We start from the raw sequence: 19,996 nt of genomic DNA, 5'->3' as shown, positions 1-19,996 counted from the left end.
ACCGAGGGGGCGGGCGCGGAAGGCGACGCCCTCCCCTCCCCCCCGCACGGCGCATGGTCGCGGCGGCCGCGCGCTCGCTGGGCTCCCCCTTGGCTGCCGCGCGCCGTGGTCTCGCCCGCCCCCGCTGCCATGTTGGATCGCGCGGCCGCCGGGGCCGGGCCGGAGTTGGAAGTTTAGGGGCGGGAGCGATCGAGATCGGCCCCGGCGCGGAGCGGCTCCGGCGCGGCTGCACCGCTCCCCGGCTGCCCGGCATCCCCTTTCTCGGCCGCCCCCTCCCCGGCACCCTCCCCGCCGCCCCTGTCCTCCTCCCTCCTTGCCTGGCCCCGCGAGGGAGGCTCCGCGATGCGGCTGCTGTGAGGCCGCGGCGGCGGCGGCGGAGGAAGGGGCCGCGGGCGCCATCGGTCGCAGGGCGGCGAGGGCAGCGCCGGGCCGACCCTGGCCATGAGCGGCGCCCCGCAGCAGCAGCCCCCGCGGCGGGTTACCAACGTGGGCTCGCTGCTGCTCACCCCGCAGGAGAACGAGAGCCTCTTCGGCTTCCTCGGCAAGAAATGCGTGGTGAGTCCCTGCCAGGGGGGCGAGGGGACTGGGGCACCCCCAGCCGCCCCACCCGGACGCGGCGGGCCGGGGCCCGGGGCGGACCGGGGGCGTGTGAGGACAGCCCGGCCGGGCGCTGGGAAGTTGAGGCTGCGGAAGTTTCGTCCTGCTCCGCTGCCCTGTCCCGGCGTCGGGAGCGGGGCGGCCCTCGCAGGCCTCGCCGCTCGCCCGGCTCGCCCGCAGCGCAGGGCGGGGGGCGATGAACGGCGGCGGCAGCGGCCCCTCGTCCGGCCCGGTCCGGCGGGGCTGCCGGCCCTGAGCGCCGAGCCCCGGCCTCGTTCCCTCCGAAGCCGGGCGCTCCGGGCGGCTCCGAGACCGCCTCGAGCACCGGTGTGGGCGCCGTCCTTCCGCGCCTCGCTGTCCATCGGCATATGGAGCTCCCGGGGGCCGGCGGGGCTCCATCTGCCCTGCAGCGCTGCAGGGGGAACCGGCCGCAAAGGAGCAGCCGCGGAGCTCGAGGGGCACAAGTTCCATTGCTCGACGAGGCTGGGACGGACCTCAGGTGCACCAGCGGTACAACAAAGTAGTGTTGACGAAGTTGTAGGAAGGCTCGTATCAGTGCTAGGCCTGCCCTGGGTTTAGTCTGTACTTTCTTAGCCTAAACAACAGGTTCGTGTACTCAAATACGACTCAAATCTTTCATATTTTCCTATTTCTTTATCAGTAAGTTCGTTTTCAGAATACCTTCTTGCATGTAATGTAAAACTGTACTAAAACTATTTATCTGTATTAAAGAACTATTTGAGGGCTTCAAAAGATAACTGTTTTTATTAGAAAAGAAGCTTCTTTTTAAAAAATCATGTTTTCCAAAACAATGATTGTGTTCCGGTGCATTGTGTCCAGTACCTAAAAGACTATTAGGCCTTGCTGTACAGCTAGGGAGGATGTTTCATGAACTTAAAACTGTGACTTAAAGCAGGATATCCGTGTAGTCATACTGGTTCCACATAACTCTGGACTTTGAAATGATATTGTTGATCAAACTGACTTTTGCAAGGAAAACATAAGATGCAGTAACTGAACAGGAAGTAGAGAATATTTACATTGGGGTGGGTTAGATAAGATGCTGTCACAGTAACTAAGTGTGTCAGAAGGTATGAGCCTGAAGTATATGTTTTGAAAAGTGTAGATTTGTAGAAATCCCTCAGTTAATTTCAGGTACATTTTTCATATCTTCAGCTTCTTTGCTAAGAAAGAAAAAAAAACTGTATCAACTTTTCTCTAAATACAAAAAATAGTGCATGAATTTGTGTGTAAATTGATTTCCAGTTTGCTTTTCTGTAACTTGATTTTTTTCTCGTCAAGTGGATGCACTTTTCATTTTTGTTATACTCATCTGTAAAACTCAGTTAAGTTCCCAACTTAACTGCATAAATAGTATGCTGAAAGCAGACTGGAGGTAAATATCTTCACAGGATCTGGGTGTCATGGGATTTATGGCTTGCTTAAAATTATACGTTCTGATTTACACTGAATATTGAATGAATTTCCAGTTGAGGTTCTTATAATTGTGGTCTGTTCTTTCCCCTTTTCCCCAGCCCTTTATGCTCTCTAAGTTAATCATAGGCTTATTTTAGTACTGTTAAGGTTCTCTGTTCAGTCCTGAGGACTTGAGCATTGAAGGTCTAGAGGTATTTAACCCGGCTTTTTTGGCTTACTGTGTGGCATGAGCCAGAAATTCAGAAACAAATGAACAGATGGAGTATTTCTGTCCTTTAGAGGGCATTGTGTTAAGCAGAGCAGTGGAATGAGTACCTGGAGATGGTAACAGCCTTGGCTAACTTAAAACCACAGTATCTGTTTGAGCCCAGTAGGCCTCTTGGTACTCTTGACCTTCTAGCTTGACTCAACATGCTGTGCTGATAAATGCCTTTTTGCTGCAATGTACACGATATTTGATCTCATAATATCCATGTTTGAATTACTCATTAGTGAAGCCTCAGACTGTAAGTGCTGCTTTTTAAGAAAGGAAAATTTTGTGAGTTCTGTAGGATGCTAAATGCTTGCTCTTGCAATCAGCTGAAATGTCTGGGCTGCCTGGCTGCTGCAGGTGGTGTTTCTGTCACTCTGGGGTGTGGAGAGGCTACTGGATGTGATGTGCATCAGCCATATTGACAAAATTTTAGGTGTTGTTTGACTAGGCCTCGTGTTTAGATCACTACTGCAGTGAACACCAGAGGAACAATTGAGACATTAAACTACGATCCTAGATAGTCTTTGTAGTAATAATTTATAGAGCTCTTAATGGAGGGCATAGTGCTGCTATTAGGCCTGAAGGGCTTAGTTAAGAAAGCATGTGGTGCTCTGGATCTGATTTATTTCACTGTTTCCTTTGTTCCTGACTGATAACAAGGCAGCTATTTTGAAATAGCATTGAGGATTCAGCTACCTGGTTTTTGTTCTGTGAAAAAGCAGATGAATTTATCAAGTAGTATAACTTCAATTGAGTACTCACAATCTGTGAACTCAGAAATGGACATAGTTCTAATGGCATCTTAAGTAATAATGCCTGATAGAAAAATTTCCTGGGAGTGGGGGAAATGGTGAAGAGCCATCACTCTTTATTTTGCTGAGGTTGATACCATTTTGCAGACTACTACTTGTACTTCGAGAAACTCACTAGTAAGCAAATGTACATACAGAGGGTAATAGATCTTTTTTTTCTGCTCTTTTTTTTTCCCCCCTCCACTTGCTGAGCTGTAAAATGGTTTATCTGAATCTACAAGTGATTAAAATACCTTTGCCCATGACAGATCAGGCTTTCAAAACCAAGCCACTGGCTAATAGTTAAAGCTGTAGCTATAGTTAATTTGGCTGAAATACGAATCCAGATGTAGAACTACTTACATTATGTCTCCAGTGTAAGGCAGCCCTTTAGGATTTTCATTGTTTAGGCATGTAACTAATTTTCATTCAAGTTTGTGACCTTTGTTATCTAGGTCAGGTGTAAAATTTGCTATCTGTAAAAAGTTTTCAATAACTTTTTTATCATAATGTAGAAATAAAATTCTATACTTATACTAAGGGGAGATATGAGATTAGCTTTGTGCATATTAATGGATTTTTTTTGTGGTTATGCTCAACTTAGAAATTTTTGCTGAAGTTCTGATAAGTTACAAATCGTTACTTTAAACAACGATGAGTTTTGTAAGAAAAAGCAAATGCTAGATGTTCATTTTATAATTTGTGTGATTAATATTGGTCAGAGATGTCAGTAATGAAAAACTAGCTTATTCTGTAGAAATAATCTTTTGAGAGGCCTGAGGAAAAAAAAACATGAGAAACATGTATTTGGTAGCATTAGGAGTAGGTAAAATTGAGTATGGATATTTTATGTTGCTTAGAAGTGAGACTCAACACTTGGATAAGGCGTAATGAATAAGGCTAGGAATATGTTGGTCTTTGTAAGATCTTGCCATGGTTCATATGGTAAACAGGAACTGGTGAATGATGCAGAAAAAGAAGTGACACAGCAGTAAGCTAACTAAGAAAACTGTTTTGGCTGCTTTTAAAAGTGAATGTGACCAGAATAAGTTTATATATCAGAGCCAAAGAACAAATTGCAGTAATAGTTGAGATAAAACAAAATAAAAACTTGAATGGCAGTTATAGCTCTTAGTTGATAAGAATTAAATGTTTTATCAGGAAGGGACTTGTAAGATGGCTTGTTCTTATGAAAATAAGCATGAACTAGGACTTGAAGGTGGACTGCAGGTCTAAGTAATGGGCAACTTCATGTGTCTGAGAAGTGCTGGGATTCCTCAGTTTGAGTTTAAGCTGCAGTCTGTACGTCCAAAAAACATCAACATTGCAGTTTAAAAAGGACTTATCCCCTCTACAAATAGGGAGAACTGAGTCATTAGTTCAGTGGTGATTCTCTCATCTTTGCATTTGTTTTTAAATGAAATGTTGAGGGAGAAGATAAAGTGTAAAGGATAGGGTTTTGTGAAACAGAAGAGTTTTGAGAATTATGCCTAGATACCTTTTGGGATTTGTCCTGTTCTACAAAAGACATGTAGCATCTTTAGAGACCTCACTAGTATCCACTAGAGTGAGTTCCCTGAGCAACTTGTCAGTGATAATCCTCCATTCTAGAGGGAGTGACAGTGGGTTTTTGACAGTTCCTTTGAACCAAACCTGTGCCTACAAAAGTGATTTTCACAGTAATGGATCATATCAGACTCTCCAGAGCAAGTGGTACAACCGTCGTCCTTATCATAGTGTTTCTCATGCTCGTTTTCCTCACAGCTTGCTATTTATGTCTTTACAGCATAGTTCACTGCCTTAGCTTATTTACTCATGGATGAGAAATGCTTTGAGACCGCTTAGAAACAGTCTAGAAGGCATCTTGTAGCTGTATGTATTTGAGACAGAGCATCAACTCACAAAGTGTGGGATATGGTTAAGTGCAGAGCTGTCTGCTTCCTGACAGTTAAGGAGTAATAGATGAAAATTTAGGTGTTAAAATCCCATAATTGTCAATAAACTTCACTGTCAGTTATCTAAATCTCCTATTCAACTTACTTTAAGATAGAAACTCAGCTAATAGAAGTTTTTATCTTTGCTTCAGTGACTGTAGTGGTTACATCCCTCCTGGCCATGCTTGTACCTCATGTGCTAGACAAATTGTGTCTTGATATGAGGAGCGAGTCCTGATAGAAGTTTCAGTCACTGTGTATATCTGTTGTGAAGCCTTATGTATTGCTGAATGAAGGGTGACCTAGTAAGGTAGACCTGCAACCAGTACCTCACTCTGTTAAGGCTTCAGCATGATTGCATTCTCTTCTGAGCATCTTTGTAGATAAAATATATCTGTTTTGGAGACAGTCGCATGCCAAAAGTCTCTCAGCATCTCTGTGGTTAATCAGATGGTCAAGCATGCTACTCATGCTCCTGATAAGTGCTCTGGAATCCTATGGTATACATACACAACAGGATGAAAACAATTTGTAGTCACAAGCTGTTGTGTTGTAACTTGCTGGTTTTTCACAGATAAGAATCATATTGAGGAATTTAGAAGAGGGAAAAGTTTGAATGTAGGATTCAGATGAATGGTCATGTTTTGACTGCTAGATTTTCACCAAGATGTCCAGATAGCCCTTGCTTAGCAGAACACCCAAGAAAGAGGTAGGTTCTTGTTAGAAGATAAAAATTGAGTTTGCTATTTCATGCAAATATGTAAATGTAAAGACTACTTTGTTCTTCCTTGAATGGAAAAATTAGTGTGATTTCTTAGCATTATCTGCTTGTAAATACTGTTTTGAATTTTTTATCACTAGAATGTTTTTCTCTCTGGTTATTTCTTCTGAGGTTCTGAAAGATGTAGTACAAGCTGAATTTGCCACAAGTGAAGAGTGTAAGATCTGTCTCATAAGAACCGTGCAGTTTCAGGCTAAAAACATGATCGTGGGGAACACTCTAACTTTAGATCTTGAATTTCTTTTTTTGAAGGAATTCTGGTACTTCTGCCTGAAAAACTCACCTGTTTTTTCTTTAGAACTTCTTATGACCCTTATTGCTCTGTTTTTAATAGTGCCAGCATCATCTACTGCTTTCATTGATAGTGGCTGCAGGTGCCAGCAGTGGCAGCAATTGCCACTGGCAGCTTCTATCTTAGTGCTGGAATGGGTGAAGTGAAGCATTGAAGATATTTGTATGTCCTGAGTGAGTGCCACCTAGAAACTCTGTACTAGTTCATTAACCAATGTGAAAAAAGGCCCAATCTCATCATTGACCTCTTACAGGCAGAACTGTCTGCATAGTAGATGGGGTTTGTGGAGCTTTAAGCATTCAGTTTGCTGAGAAAATTTGCTGTTGACTTAAAGCTGTGTGGTAAGATTTATGATGTCCTCTCCTCCAGTGAGCGTGTTTCATAGGCTCATCTCTTGAGGAATCTTTGTAGTATAGAAATAAAACTTAGTATAGTATGGAGACTTATGGTTTCATTACCTAATACCTAGATAATAAAATACAGGAAGTAACGAATATGTGTCAAAGGCACTAGACAGAGTTGCTTATTGGTAGGTTAGGGTACAGTTTCCTCAAGAAAGGCTGACACTGTTGCTTGTGCACAGAGGGATTTTAATAATGCAAAGTGGATTTAATGGAACTAGAAGTGTATCTTCATGGGTGGTTTTAAACAGCCCACTCTACCAGAACATGACTCAGATGCTGTACAAGATAGTTTAGTTTCTCAAGGTATTTGCTTGGGTACACTGCCACACTAAATTTTGTGGCTTCCAGACATGTTGTTTATGTGTGGATAACCAATAAAATGGGAACAGTAGGTGTGCAGTTACCTTCAGGGGCAATTACAGTTAAATTTGAAGATCCTGAAGTGTACTGTGATCATCACATGACAGGAGCAGTTTTTTAGAAGGTCCAAATGGAAAAAGAAAAGATTCAGTTCAAACAATCATAGGGACACTTTCTTAGAAAGCTGCTCACTTGCTTAATTCTTAAAATTAGTAGTGTTTTCTCAGACACTTGTGAGTTAAAGGTAGACAGTTTTGCTGACACCTCTGTGCAGTAAATGACACTTTAGGCACCTCAAATTAGAATGTCTGTGCTAAGAATATATGATTCTGGAATAAGTTCATTAAGTGAATTACTCAGTTCCTGTAGACATAATGTTCTGTGGAGATGATCATTGCTGGCAAGGAAACTGTTGCTGCAGAGCTCCACAACATACTGACAGATTTGCAGATTGCTTCTCACTTTAAGCACTTGCTTTCATACATACATCCCCACCTTGGTGAGGCTGTTTTCCCTCTACTGTTTATTTAGCTGTCCTTAAAATCCTCACTCTTAAGGCAGCATTTTCTTTTTAGGTTTTCTGAGAAACAGTGTTAATACATTTCTTCAGTTCTCCAGTGTGTCTAACTTGAAGCTGAAAGATCACACTAAGGTTGTGTTTCCATTTCTGTAAGACGGTTTCACACACCATTTTTCCCCTTCAGAACTTTGTGTAATTCATCTCCTTTCCGTTCAATGCAAATGTGTTATTTCGCCTTTATCTCCCGTTGTTCATTAGCCACTATGCAGCATCAGGATGGTGTATTTAGCGAGCATAGATATGTTCCCATATAAGCGTATTTTGCATGTGAAGGTACTGTGCCTGCAATTTGAGAAACGCCAACCTAGCAAAAGAAAATGTGACTTTTGCCTTTTTGAACAGCTTAGAAAACTGGTCATTATTTGAACTCTCAATTATGCAAAGATAACTCTTGCCTCCGAGATTGCAAATCCTTTACAAAAACCGCGCTTCAAGTGGTATTGATGATAATGGCTTTCCCAAAAGTTAGCCAGCACTTGCTGAGATTAAGTAACCAGCCCTACTACTTGTCTTGCTGTCTAGGCTGAAGAACAAGAATATTTGAAAATGGGAATTTGGCAGTAAATTCTAAATGTCTTCTCCCCTCTCAAGGTGACAGCCAAGAGATTAATTTATCTGTGTGTGATTTGTGGATAAGAAATTAGTATTAATTTGTTGTATTAATATTTTTTTGTGCTAGAAATAAAGAAAAGTGAGAGATTTTTTACAACCTCCTTAGTACATTTTATAACAGAAGCAGTAATTTATTGACTTAAAAATAATTTTATATTTTAGGAATCAATTTAATCACTATTTCTTTTGTAAGTCCCACCCTGCTGATGTACCATGAAGTCCTGCATAGTGACCTCTGCCCTCCAAATCTCGTGTCTCTGCTTTCATCATGTTCTCCTTGTACTCTCTTAACACACATACCCTTTTTATCTTTTTAGCAAGTTTTCTGTCCTGTCCCAGTAACAGGGTTTCCGCCTTTCCTCTTTCTGTCTTGTATCTCAAGTGCTTCCAGAATCTTCCTTTCTCCCTTCAGCTCCTGCATCCATAATCTGCACAAAGATCTCCAGGTAGGACTGACTCTTCTTCACCATTCTCCCCTCCACTCCCTTATTCCCCTTACTTCTCATTTCCTCAACTGCTTTGTTCTTGAGGATAAACTTTGTGTCTCATCAGACACATAGTCCTACTGTCCCGGTTTGAGACAAATTTGGAGGAATGCTTTGGGAGGAACATCCCCCTCGAAGGAAGGCAGGTTTCAGCCACCCCTCCCCCACCAGGTTCGGGAAGAAATTCCTTGGAGGAAAGTGAAAAAGGAAAAAAAGTTATTTATGTAACAAACACAATGCACGCAGGCATGGGAAAAGAATAATGCTAAATAATAAAACCTCTTGCTGTGGAGAGAACCTGGGTAGATTTCAGAGTCCTTTGTGGATGTGGCTTTCTCCTCTTCGGAGCTGGGTCAGCTTGGGCCCCTCCAGGCCGAGGTGTAAGGTCTCCCAGCTGATGTTTTGGTGTTGTTGGACAGTCCAGAGGAGAAGAAGAAGAAACCAAAGTTCCAGGAAGACTCCTTGTTTTAGCTAACGAACAAAAAGCTAGCTAGAAAGCAGGAGAATGCCACTCTCTTCCCTGCTGCAGAGAGCCGAGCTGAGCAGCCGGGCAGGAGAAGCCAGTGAGCTTATCTGTGTTTTTGAACACAGTGCTGAAGGAATTCCACCAGCTTCCCCCCTGCTCCCTTAGCTAGCTTTAAAGCTACAGAAAAGGCTCAGGATTCATGTCTGGGCATAGAGCAGGTCATAGGGGATACCCATAAGGTCACCCCAAGACACCTACCCATACCCAGTTCCCAGATAGACATGGCATGTAGTGTAACTCAGCAGAGCACTGCACAAGGAAAGACATGAGGAGAGGAGGCAGTGTCTATACCAGCTAGCTGTTTGCTGCTGCAGTCATGGAGTGCACTTGAGCCTGAGACCTGGCCATTACACGTTTCTCACCTGTTTTATCTTCACTTGCCAAAGTCATTGTTAATGTTACAGGGAAGAGAACTTCTAGTGGATATGAGAAGGGTACACAAAAGGAGGAGTATGGTATTCCTCAGGCTTCTTGAACTGCTCCACCCTTCACTGCTGCTTCTCCAGGCAGGACCAGACTCTCCAGTTTGTAAGCTGCTATATTAAGAAACTGTATGCTGGAAGATACAGCTTCAGCAACTCTACAGGCTCAGATCTGAAACCACAGAATTGCTTAGTCCTGCTTCGACTGAACTGTAAGTTATTTCCTGCTCCTCTAACCATGTGACAGCTCTCTCTGAGCATAGCTAAGATGTGGTCATTCTTTCTAAGTAGACATTTTTTCCCTTTACTCCCCCTCAGTCAGCCAAAGCAAACAGAAACATCACTTGGCTCATGACACTAAATATACAAAAAGGCATCCAAATAGACTCCTCTCTGTAAAACTGTGCTTGATTTCTGTGGTTAACTGAAAAGAGGAAGAAAACTATGAACATCCTGTAGTGGTGTGTGCTCTGTGCAATACCGCAGGCAAAAGCTTCCCCTTGCATTTCGAGAGAAGGAAGTGGTAGTTTCTAACAAATTAAATGCAGGGCTGTTTTTTTCTTTATTAGCTTTAGGTTTTAGTTAAGAGTATCTCAGGTATGAAATTCATTTTATAACTGGACACGCATTTATATTTTTAGCAACCTGATAATTAACAGTTAAAAAAAAAAATCAGGGTTTGGGCTTAATTTTGTGCAATGTTATGTGAACCAATATTTTTTAGCCATACAATAGGTATTGTAATTTTAACCTTTCTTAAACAGTGTTGGCATCTTTGTGTTACACTGTTACTGATACTGTTAGCACTGTGCTCAGTTTGTGTAGCTGGAACTTTAAAACCTTGCGTAGTTTTAAATTTAAGGTGTGATTGCAACAGAAAATGCTGGTTGCACTTGATGTCTAGAACTCAGTAGTGATTCAACACACCATTTCTTTATTTTACAAAATAGTTCCGTCTTTAAGAGATTTGTCCATATCATATTCAGGTGCCAGTATTTCCATACTTGAGAGACTGATAATACAGCTGTTGTCTCTGCTCAGAGCATGCACTTCCTTGCCTTAGTTCAAGCATCTAGATGCAACATACCTATAGTTGTGTTACGGTTTTGTTTGATAGGATGCATGGAGATTGATTTGGTGCTAAATGTTTCAGATATGTAGATCTCACTCCATGCCATAGTTTAAACCACATCTTTTTGTGTCATTTGGGAGGTCTTGCTTTGAATGCTTCAGTTCTTCATTGAGACTTTTCCTTAACAGCCTCTTTGAACACCTCTAGTCTTTTCTGCCTGTAAATGACAAATCCTGTTTTTTTCTCTGCCCTCTCTTCATATTGTTTATGCAATCTGTTTGTCGAAAAAGTAAGTGTTCATGCTGCTGCTCCAGGCTTCACACTGTGTAACCAAGGAGTCCATCTCTCACACTGGCCATACTTGTCTGGACCATACCTTTATGTCCCTGATAACACTTAAGCTTGGTGGCAGAAGGATGCATCATGTCCTTTTTCTCACCTCTGGTCTGTCAGCCAGCTATGCTTACATACTGATGGCTAACAAACCTAAGTAGGGCAGTAGCATGAACTCAGGCTCTGTTCCGTGACTGTCCACGGTGTTCAGTTTGTTGGCACACTTCCTGGCAGTTTTGAGTGCTAGCCTAGTAGTTGCTCAAATTAATAATGCGTGTGGGTTTGAGATTAGAATGGTATAAACAGCTTCTGATACATCTTACGGGGTAGGACTGTCATTACCCAATTTGTGTTGGGAAGAGAGTTTGTTCCTCTGTGCATGTGTGCATTCTGCACCACTTCCAGTTGTATCCAGAAAGTGGCCCAGATCTTTTACTATCTGCACAACCAGGGAAAGCTGCTGGGAGACAAAAGCAGCTCTGGTGCTGAGGATGGGGTGATGTGAGCTGTCTGTTCTAGTGTTGTCAGTAGCACATACATCACAGAATAAGGGTCAGCTCTTCTGCTGTGAACATAACTGCTTGCTTTGACATTAAGTTCATGTCAAACCTGGTTTTTCTGCCAGCAGCAAAATTCAGTATTGTCTTTCTGCTCCTAGAAATTGCTTTTGGAAGCCTGAGAAAATACAGGTGCACAGAAGTTTACAGCAGGCAAAAGTGTGCCTGTGCATGTAACAACCTGCTGCAGTGGACAAATGATCAGGTCTATTTGATACTGATACTGTGAACACAGTCTCATAAGGTTTCTGATATCTGATTTCAGGAGGAAAAAGATTTTGCCTTCTGGTAAGGAGATGTAGCTGACTTCTAGCTGTCCTCCTACAGAGTTCATGAGGTGCAGCAGGGATGACCTTAAAGGCATTTTTTTCCACTTCACTTCTTGTTTGCAGAGTGCTGGCCTACCAAGAAGATGTATTCCTGTATGAAGGTGTCTCTTCTGATGAGTAGTTTGTAAGTAATTTAAGAAAAGTTCTGTGCCTCTTCAAAGCCTCCAGGGACGTACTGTGTTCTCGTGGAACCTTACCTGAAGCTGCATTTTGGAGTGTTTTGGCAGTTTTCCGTCAGCTCAGATGCAATAATTTGTTTCCTGATTGAGCTCCAGAGACTGTTCTAGGGTGTGAAGTAGTGTAATTAGTGATAGTTTAATCATTGCATACTCTGTCTGTTCTGGTATCTCACCTTAATCATTGGTTCTTTCTGGGGTATAAAGGTACGAGCTCAGGAAACTTTTCAGTTCTGTCTTCTATGTCCACAGGATTTGCTAGATAGCGTTTGCATGCCTCAGTTCTGTAAACACTTCTCTGAAGTTTTTATTTTGTCATTTTTTCCTCTTGAGTGTCTAATTATTGCATCTCTCCCTTCAAGCCATATTTTTTTCTCAATGTCACTTTTATAAGTCAGCACTGGCAGGAACTGGCCCCCGGTGAGGCTTGATGCTGTACAAGTGGTTCTCTCCTACAACAGGTAGCATTTGGTTCAGAGCAGAAGGGAGATAACAATCTGTCATGGATTTGAAGCTGAGTGCTTTTAGTCTTTATTTCAGGATGGTGACTTGCATGTCAATTCTGGCTGCGATAATTGTTTTAGCAATGAAATGATGCAGTACCAATATCCATTTGACTGGATATAACTTCCCCAAAGTCACCGCATACAAAAAATATCACTATGATGCAAGTCTGAATTAGCAAAGGGTGTTACGTAGTTGGCTTATTCCAAATAAACAAATCAGAATATGGATGTCTGCCATGAGGTATGCATCATCAATGCTGTTTTTCAGTTCAGGTGCTCTGGGCACTTCATGGAGTGCAGCATGGTGCCTGGTTTATCAGGGTAACCTAGTCCTGAAGTGAGCTGACTGACATGTAACTTCGTTGAGTCTGGAATTCTTCAGAGAACCATTGTGTTTCTTGCAGAACTGAAGCTTTTAAGTAGGGATTGTCAGATTTAGAGATTTTAGTTCCACGTAAGCTAATAAAAAACTCTCAAGCTGTGTATCATATCGCACATAACGTGGTGGATGGCAGTGACCTTCTTCTGAAGGATGCACTTTTGAATAACAGATGTTCGGTGGGACACTTCCATCGGTGAAGCTGACTAGCCTTCAAATTATTCTATAGATCTGCTCTGTGTGCCCAGGAGTGGATACTAGACTATCAGGAAATCAAGATTTTATTTCCCTCTCCCCCCTAGGCTTTCTCAAGCTCCAGCTGTGTTACTGGCAGTCTCCATCACAGTCTACCTGTAGGAAGTGTTTGTACCACAATAATAAAGCTTCTGGCAATTTATCTCCTAGGTCTTTTGAGGACCCAGTTATACAGACTTAAATCTGATGTTCATAAAATCAACCATACTGTACTTCTAGCAATGTATTGCTATTATGTAGGTCCTACACCTGTGATAATTTATTCCAGGAGACTGGGAGAAGTACCCTGTTTTTATATTAATGTAAAGTCTCTCAAGTAGGGTGTAATTTTTCTTGAACTCTGTCTTAGTGAGGTAACCAGCTTGTTTTGTCTAAACTGTATACTCATGGGAGTGGTATTATCTGTCATACACTCAACATCAAGAGCCTTCTGTTTCTATACTAGTAGATTGAGGCTGTTCAGGTGCTCAGAGCAATTGATGTAGTTAGTTGACCACAAAGGAAGGGAATATCCATACAAAAACTGGAAATCCAAAGTCTGCTTTGACAAGGGGGTACCTTCTTTCAGTCATTGGAATTTAAGGTGCATCAGTGCCCTTACAGAGGAATATCTTGTTTCCAAAAGTGTTATACATCTGAAAAAAATGATCAGTATGTCACTAATAACTTTTATCTGTTCAATGGTTATAACTAGCATTAATGTACATTTTTATTATGTTAGTATGGTGTAACAATTTACCTGCTGGTTTTATACTGTCATAAAAGCACTGTAATTTATTGCGTAAGTGGAGGTTTTCAGAATAGCAACAAACACTTGACCTGACAGGAAGGCAGCTGCCAGTTCTCTCAAGCAACAGGAACCAGTAACATTGAGCATGTTAGCCTCTGTCAGCTCCGGAACAGACTTGGAGACTTACAGAAAAGTAGTTCAGAAAACGAAGCATGTAAGGCTTCAAATCTGATGCTTGATTAGGATAATAATACTGGCTAGTTGGACTGCAGTGCAATACAGATTGATGGTTGTCAGTGTTTCAACTTCACTGTGATCCGAAGCAAAGCTATCTTAAGATCTTTTTCATTTCAGTTAATGTTTTGGCTAAACTTGCTGTATTTTGTTAATTCAGACAATACTCACCAAAAAGATTAAAGGTCAGTTTCAGACCAGATGTTTCTTCTGGATGTTCTTTGAAATAAATATTTTCTGTCCTAGGAGCTGTTAAAATATCTTAAACTGCTGTGTCCATGTTAGTTATACATGTTAGTTATAAACTACTGTGTACATGTTAGTGTGACTTAGTGGATTCTAAACTCTTACATTGGTCTAATAAATATTTATTTTCTTTATTGTAAGCTTTTTCCCCCTCACATGAGTCTAATACTACTAGTACCGTTGTAAGTAGAGTGAAATAATTTTTATATTACTTGTCAATTCAGGTGGGTACACTTTTCATTTAGCATATATGTTATTGTTGTTGATCAATGTTCACAAGGTACAAATAGGAACACAGCAGTTATGGGGAGCTAACTATCTTCAAATGAAGATGAGGATGCTTTTGTTCTGATCATCCAGACATTAATATGTAAGAATTAAAGATTGAGAACAATATCACTGTATCTCTTCCTTCCTTCTGCTATGTGAACTTGTACTACCAGCTCTGCACCAAAAGAAAAAATAAGTATTGTATGGTATTTTAATTTTTTTTTAAAACTGGAAACTGGTGACTAGTTATGGACACCAAAGTGTTAAGTGCAGTGGAAAAATACATGCTGCTGTCCTCTTTCTACATTTTTCTTGTATAAAGAAACGCTTTATCATTAAATAAGTAGATTCTTTATGGTTTTTGCTCTTCTAGGTGTGTTCAGTAGAGCTGGTAATTTCATTATAAGAAACATTCTGGCACTCTAAAGAGTTACAGAAGAATTTTGGCTTCAGGGAAGGAGCTTTCCCGTTCAGCAGCCCTCTGTGCATTTATTTTCATATAGTGGGTAGTAAGTTCAGAAAGGAAATTGTCAACTCCATTGTTAATATCTGAGTTTCAAAATAGTTCTTAATCTGAACTTTTTATTAAGTCGTAGCTTGGCAGAGCTCAATTGTATTAATTTCTTTTTTCACCATGGAAATTGGATATTGCAAACTCAGCAATTCTTTCCTTAAGGCTGGGTGTTTTTTTCCTTCAATAAACTACACTCAAATATTACCTTTGTACTACTCACTTAGATAATCAAGGGGGAGAGTGTAACAAAAACACCAGGTTTTTTTTGGCTGGGACTTTTTTTTAGTAGTAGAAGTTGAAGGTTTGTAATATCTGACCTGAGAGTTCAAGCATGGCAAAGGCCATGCTACAGTGGAGTTTTCAGCTCATAGGGGAGTTTAGGGGACCAAGTAGCAATGCCAAAAGCTAAGCTAAACTGTCCCTAGCATTTTTCAATGGAGCCTTAATCCTTTGTAAATGAACCTAGATATATGGGGATGATGAGATTGCCCGTGTTGAAGGGCTAGTCAGAGCTAGGATAGAGTGCCTAGTTTTCAAAATGACGTCTTTTTTCTGGCTGGTTGGTTTGGTTTGGTGGTTTTTTTGTGCATTGTCTTACATCTTTTTCAATGCTTACATGCCGAGACTTTACGGATTATTGTTGCTCAGGGGTTGTCATGGAATAGACCACTGAGAAATTCCAGATACATGGGAAGTTTTGAGTCATACGCCTTGTACTCTTTAGTTTTCCTTCTTAAGAATCATGAGTTAAATGTACTGTAAAAAAAATAATGTGATGGGGACTTAGAAAAGCATTAATAAGTTTGTTACAAAGAATTTGCAGCCATGGTTTGTCTAGAATGGAAATAGGTGACTTAAATTGTAAGCGTGAGATCTGCATACAGTTGGCCATCTAAGACCACCGTTCTGTGACACTGCTTCCAAACTGCTAAAGTTTGTTTACACACGGGTGAATTTAAGTAGCTTTTGGCCTCCACAGCACATTGGTAAATGTAGTGCTGGTACCTGCAAAGAAGGAGCCCCTATGGGCAATGATAATTGAAACTGTTAGCTGTAATAAATGTCACTAGACTCAAGGGGCATCTGCAATGGTAAAAGAATATCTCCATGTCCGTATCTAAAACAGATGTGGAAATTAACCTGTCTTAACCTTTGTTATTAGCAGAGAAGGTAATGCTGACACATATCCCACACCCTCCAAAATAATTTCTGTCTGTGACAGCATAATATTTCTTCATCAGTAGTTCTCCAAGCACTTTACAGAGGTAGAGCTTAGTGTCTCGTTTCCATGTTACAGATGAGGAAACTGAGGCACGGGGCAGAAACAAACACCAGCATTGCCAGAACTAAATGAAAACCAGCAGTCTCCTGGGCATTCAACTGCTGTCTAATGTTTTATCCCTGCAGTAAACTTTGAATATGGCAAGGGATCATAGAAATAATGCATCTTCATGCCTTTTTTTTTCCCCCCATCGTATATCTACTTTTTAAGACTTGTCACTGGGAACAACTATTCATAGTAGACTCAGTTGGTGGTATATATTTTAAAAAAAAATCTTACATGAAGTAGTTATGTTTTCTTGGATCAGACTAGAATTGCTACAAGTCTTCTCTTCCAATGTGAACTGCTGAAGGAGGAATTAAAACATGTTGAATTGTGGCACGGTGAATGTGTGAGGGGGGTTGCATGTCTAAGTACCTTTATGTAAGTGGATTGAGTCTGCTTTACAGGACAGGACACAAGTTGTATACACAATTGCGAGACCAGTTGCTGACTATTATTCAAAGAGGTTTTACTTTTAATAGCCTTTTCTCATATTTGCTAATATTTTGAAGGGAGTTCTTTGTTTTATGTTGGCATGTAATTAACGTAGTCTTAAAAAAGAATTCTTTTCTTTTAAAACAATTTAAGCTGGTTTATTTCAATCTTCCCTAAGTATCAAAAGTCAAAAGTCCATATTATTTTCTGTCATCAAGTGTAAAGATCATAAGTAAAGTTCACCTAAACATCATCTCTGCAAAGCAAATACTCCTTTTTTTAATCTGTTTTTTTTAAATCTGGACCTGGGAGTACCAGTGGATGCTAAATAGCATTTTAAAGGGCTCATTAATGAGTGTTTCAGAGCTGGGATAATTTCTAAATTCCTGAAGTTTATGCTTCACATCCTTTCCTTAATCAATTTAACTGCTGTTCTACAGATTTTTACTTGTGAACTTCATGATACCTGTATCATTGACTTGGTCAATAAGAAACTGCAGTGGATCTAACTCTAAAAAAATGGGCCTGAATTCTAATGTTTTTTCTCAAAGCACTAATATATTCAAAGTGGTTATGAGGATTGGCTTACAAGAATCTGCATTTAATGTGGAACTAGCATGTATCATCTAGAAAAATGTTACTGTGTAGAGAATGGAATGATTGTTGACGGCTGAAGAAAGAGGACCTTAGTTCATGAAGGCAGTGAGTTGCTGTAGAAGAGAAGGGAATGTTGAGGGAAAGAAGCTGTGTTTTCTTACAGCTGGATGGTCGGTGGAACAGGACAAAACAGAGGCAAACTCCAATTTTATCCCATGCGTTGCATGAAACTCATGATTCTTGACTTGAATCTGCAGTTTCTGTGTATGACCACAAACACAGTTTTGAGAACTGGTTAATCTGTGTATAATCTGTACAATGGTCTGGTTGTCTAAGTTTCACCCGAGTCTTGGGAGTCTTGATAAATTTAAAATGGATCAAAATTCAAAGGTAGACTTCAGCATTTCATCTAAAAATTCCCTGACCGTTGGCAAGAACAGTCTTAAATGCTTTGAATCTGAGTGTTTCTTGGGAGGCTGTAGATGGGAGTGGAACTGCAAGACGAAATGTCTTCTGTAGTGAGAATTTTTGTTCTGTGACAGTAGACAGTGACAAATTTATGGAAAGCCTGTATGCAGCACATTCTCTTTTTCTGAAAATAACTATATGTACAGCTGCAACTCCAGAACACAAATGACTGTTCTGCCGTGTGTGCTATTTTGTGGCCAGCCTAGGTTTCAGCAGCATTAAGCAGTGACAGTGATGTGCAGCTCAGTGAGTGATGCTGTGCAGGTAAACAGGAAGTGATGGTGTTCAGTTTGCTCATCAGTGGAAGCCCCAGGTTGTGTATGTCAGCTGGTAAATGATCTGCCAACCTGAGATAGTTTGGAATATTATAATCTGCAGCATGCTTGTGGTTATGGTTATGTCATATCACAGGAAGGCTGAAGTCTTCCATGTGCTGTTCTGAACTGAGGTTGTAGGATTTTAAAATACCTTCATGCTGTGTCTGATAAAAGAATGTCTCTCTTAATCATGTGCTGTTTGATTAGGCTTTATATGCTATGCTGTTTACCTACACCTTAATTGTTGGTGTTCTGTGATCCACCGTTGAGCAGTGGGTGTTTTGAAAAGGAATTGGCCGGCTCTAACTGAACTGAGGGATTGTGGGAGGTACTGGAAATGCAAATGAATTTGTATCTGAAGTATCTGAAGACACTTGGAAAAATGTGAGCTGTCTTAACTGGCTGGCTGAGGATTAGGAGTGAAGGATCTCTTTACTGGACAACAGCAGACTTAAGCTCAGACAAGCACTTTAATGGCTTAGATTTGCTAAAGAGCAGTCCCTTGTTTCATCCCTTTTTTATATTGTGACATCACTTAATGATCACTGGTACCTTCTTCACATCAGTAAAAGATCTTCAGTGGGGATATTGCAGCTGACTTGTCTGCTTATCAGGGCACAGGCAAGGCAGGGAATCTGTTCTTAAGTATTAACTTTTATTTTTTTTAATAGGTTTTATTTTTTTTATATGTTATCTGTAACTGTCTTCTCATATTTCAGAAGTGATAGGAAATACCTGAAGTGGCTTTGTTATTTCTGAAAAAATTTCTTTCTTCCTTCTCCCTTCAAATAAGAAAAAGCAGTATCTCTTACACAGTGGCTTTATTTCTAATAGCCTAACTTTGTGTATAGGTGGAAAAAAATTACTATTTTCTTAGCATCTATACATGCGGCATTTTTAAATCAGTGGGCAATCATGGGAAATTAATAAAAGTAGAAGAAAGCTTTAAGCTTGAAATTGAACACTGTTGGTAATTGTAGCAAATAATTTCACAAGCAGTAGAACTGGTGATGATGCCTGAGATGGCCACCTAAAAACAGAGACTAGACAAGAATAAGGGAATAAAGGTAGGTATTTATTTGAAGGGCCTTCAAAGGTATACCCTGGGCAGGCCAAAGGCTACACCCAAGATGCTGAGTCACAAGTTCTTCACACTTTTGTAAGTTTGGTTCATTTGCATATCAGGGTTAACTCTTCAATTAAAACTTCAGTTAATGATGTAATTTCCCCGAGTTTACCCCCCATCTTAAGATACTGGTGTACACATTTTGGGCCTGGGACAATCTTGGTGTCCTTGGAGAGCAAGCTTGGAGAGGCTTGTTAGGTCAAACTAGCATGAGAGAGCAGAAGTTAACAGGCTACAAGAAACTTCAGAGTTACACACTAGGCAGTACAGGATTTGAAAAATATAAAAGTTAAAACCTAAGGCATCAGTGAGGCCTCAGTGTCTTCAACTGAGTAATTTTTAAATTTGCACCAAATAAAGTTTTACTCTTGTGATTGGATGTTTACAAAAGGCTTTCTTTTGTCAGTTCTGTCGATGTGAAGTCTTGCTTTAGTTTTCCTGTGTTTGGAGCAATCAGTTGGTCTTTTGAAAACAATGTCCTGTAAATGGCATAAAAAAGAAGATTGTTTCTAGCTGCTTAACTTACTGAAATCTGCCAGCAAACTTCTGAAATTCTGTATGTGTTCTTTCTATGGGAAACTAGTTTAAAATCGTGTTGGTAACATCTGAAGAGGTAGCTTTTTTGCAATACACAATTGTCTTTAAAGAAAACAT

At 40.8% G+C, this 19,996-nt stretch overlaps 1 protein-coding gene across 1 annotated transcript in view; it reads left to right on the top strand.

The window, feature by feature from the left end:
* Positions 1-87: 87 nt before the first annotated feature.
* WASL (WASP like actin nucleation promoting factor) overlaps positions 88-19,996 on the top strand; it is a 51,758-nt gene continuing 31,849 nt past the window's right edge. Inside the window, exon 1 of the mRNA XM_032105895.1 lies at positions 88-555. Coding sequence (XP_031961786.1) covers positions 442-555 — 114 coding nt within the window. The 5' untranslated portion in view covers positions 88-441. The remainder of the gene's footprint in view (positions 556-19,996) is intronic.

Source organism: Corvus moneduloides, chromosome 4 (assembly GCF_009650955.1).
Source record: "Corvus moneduloides isolate bCorMon1 chromosome 4, bCorMon1.pri, whole genome shotgun sequence".
NCBI classification, from domain to species: Eukaryota; Metazoa; Chordata; class Aves; order Passeriformes; family Corvidae; genus Corvus; species Corvus moneduloides.
This window is presented reverse-complemented; position numbering and strand designations above follow the sequence as displayed.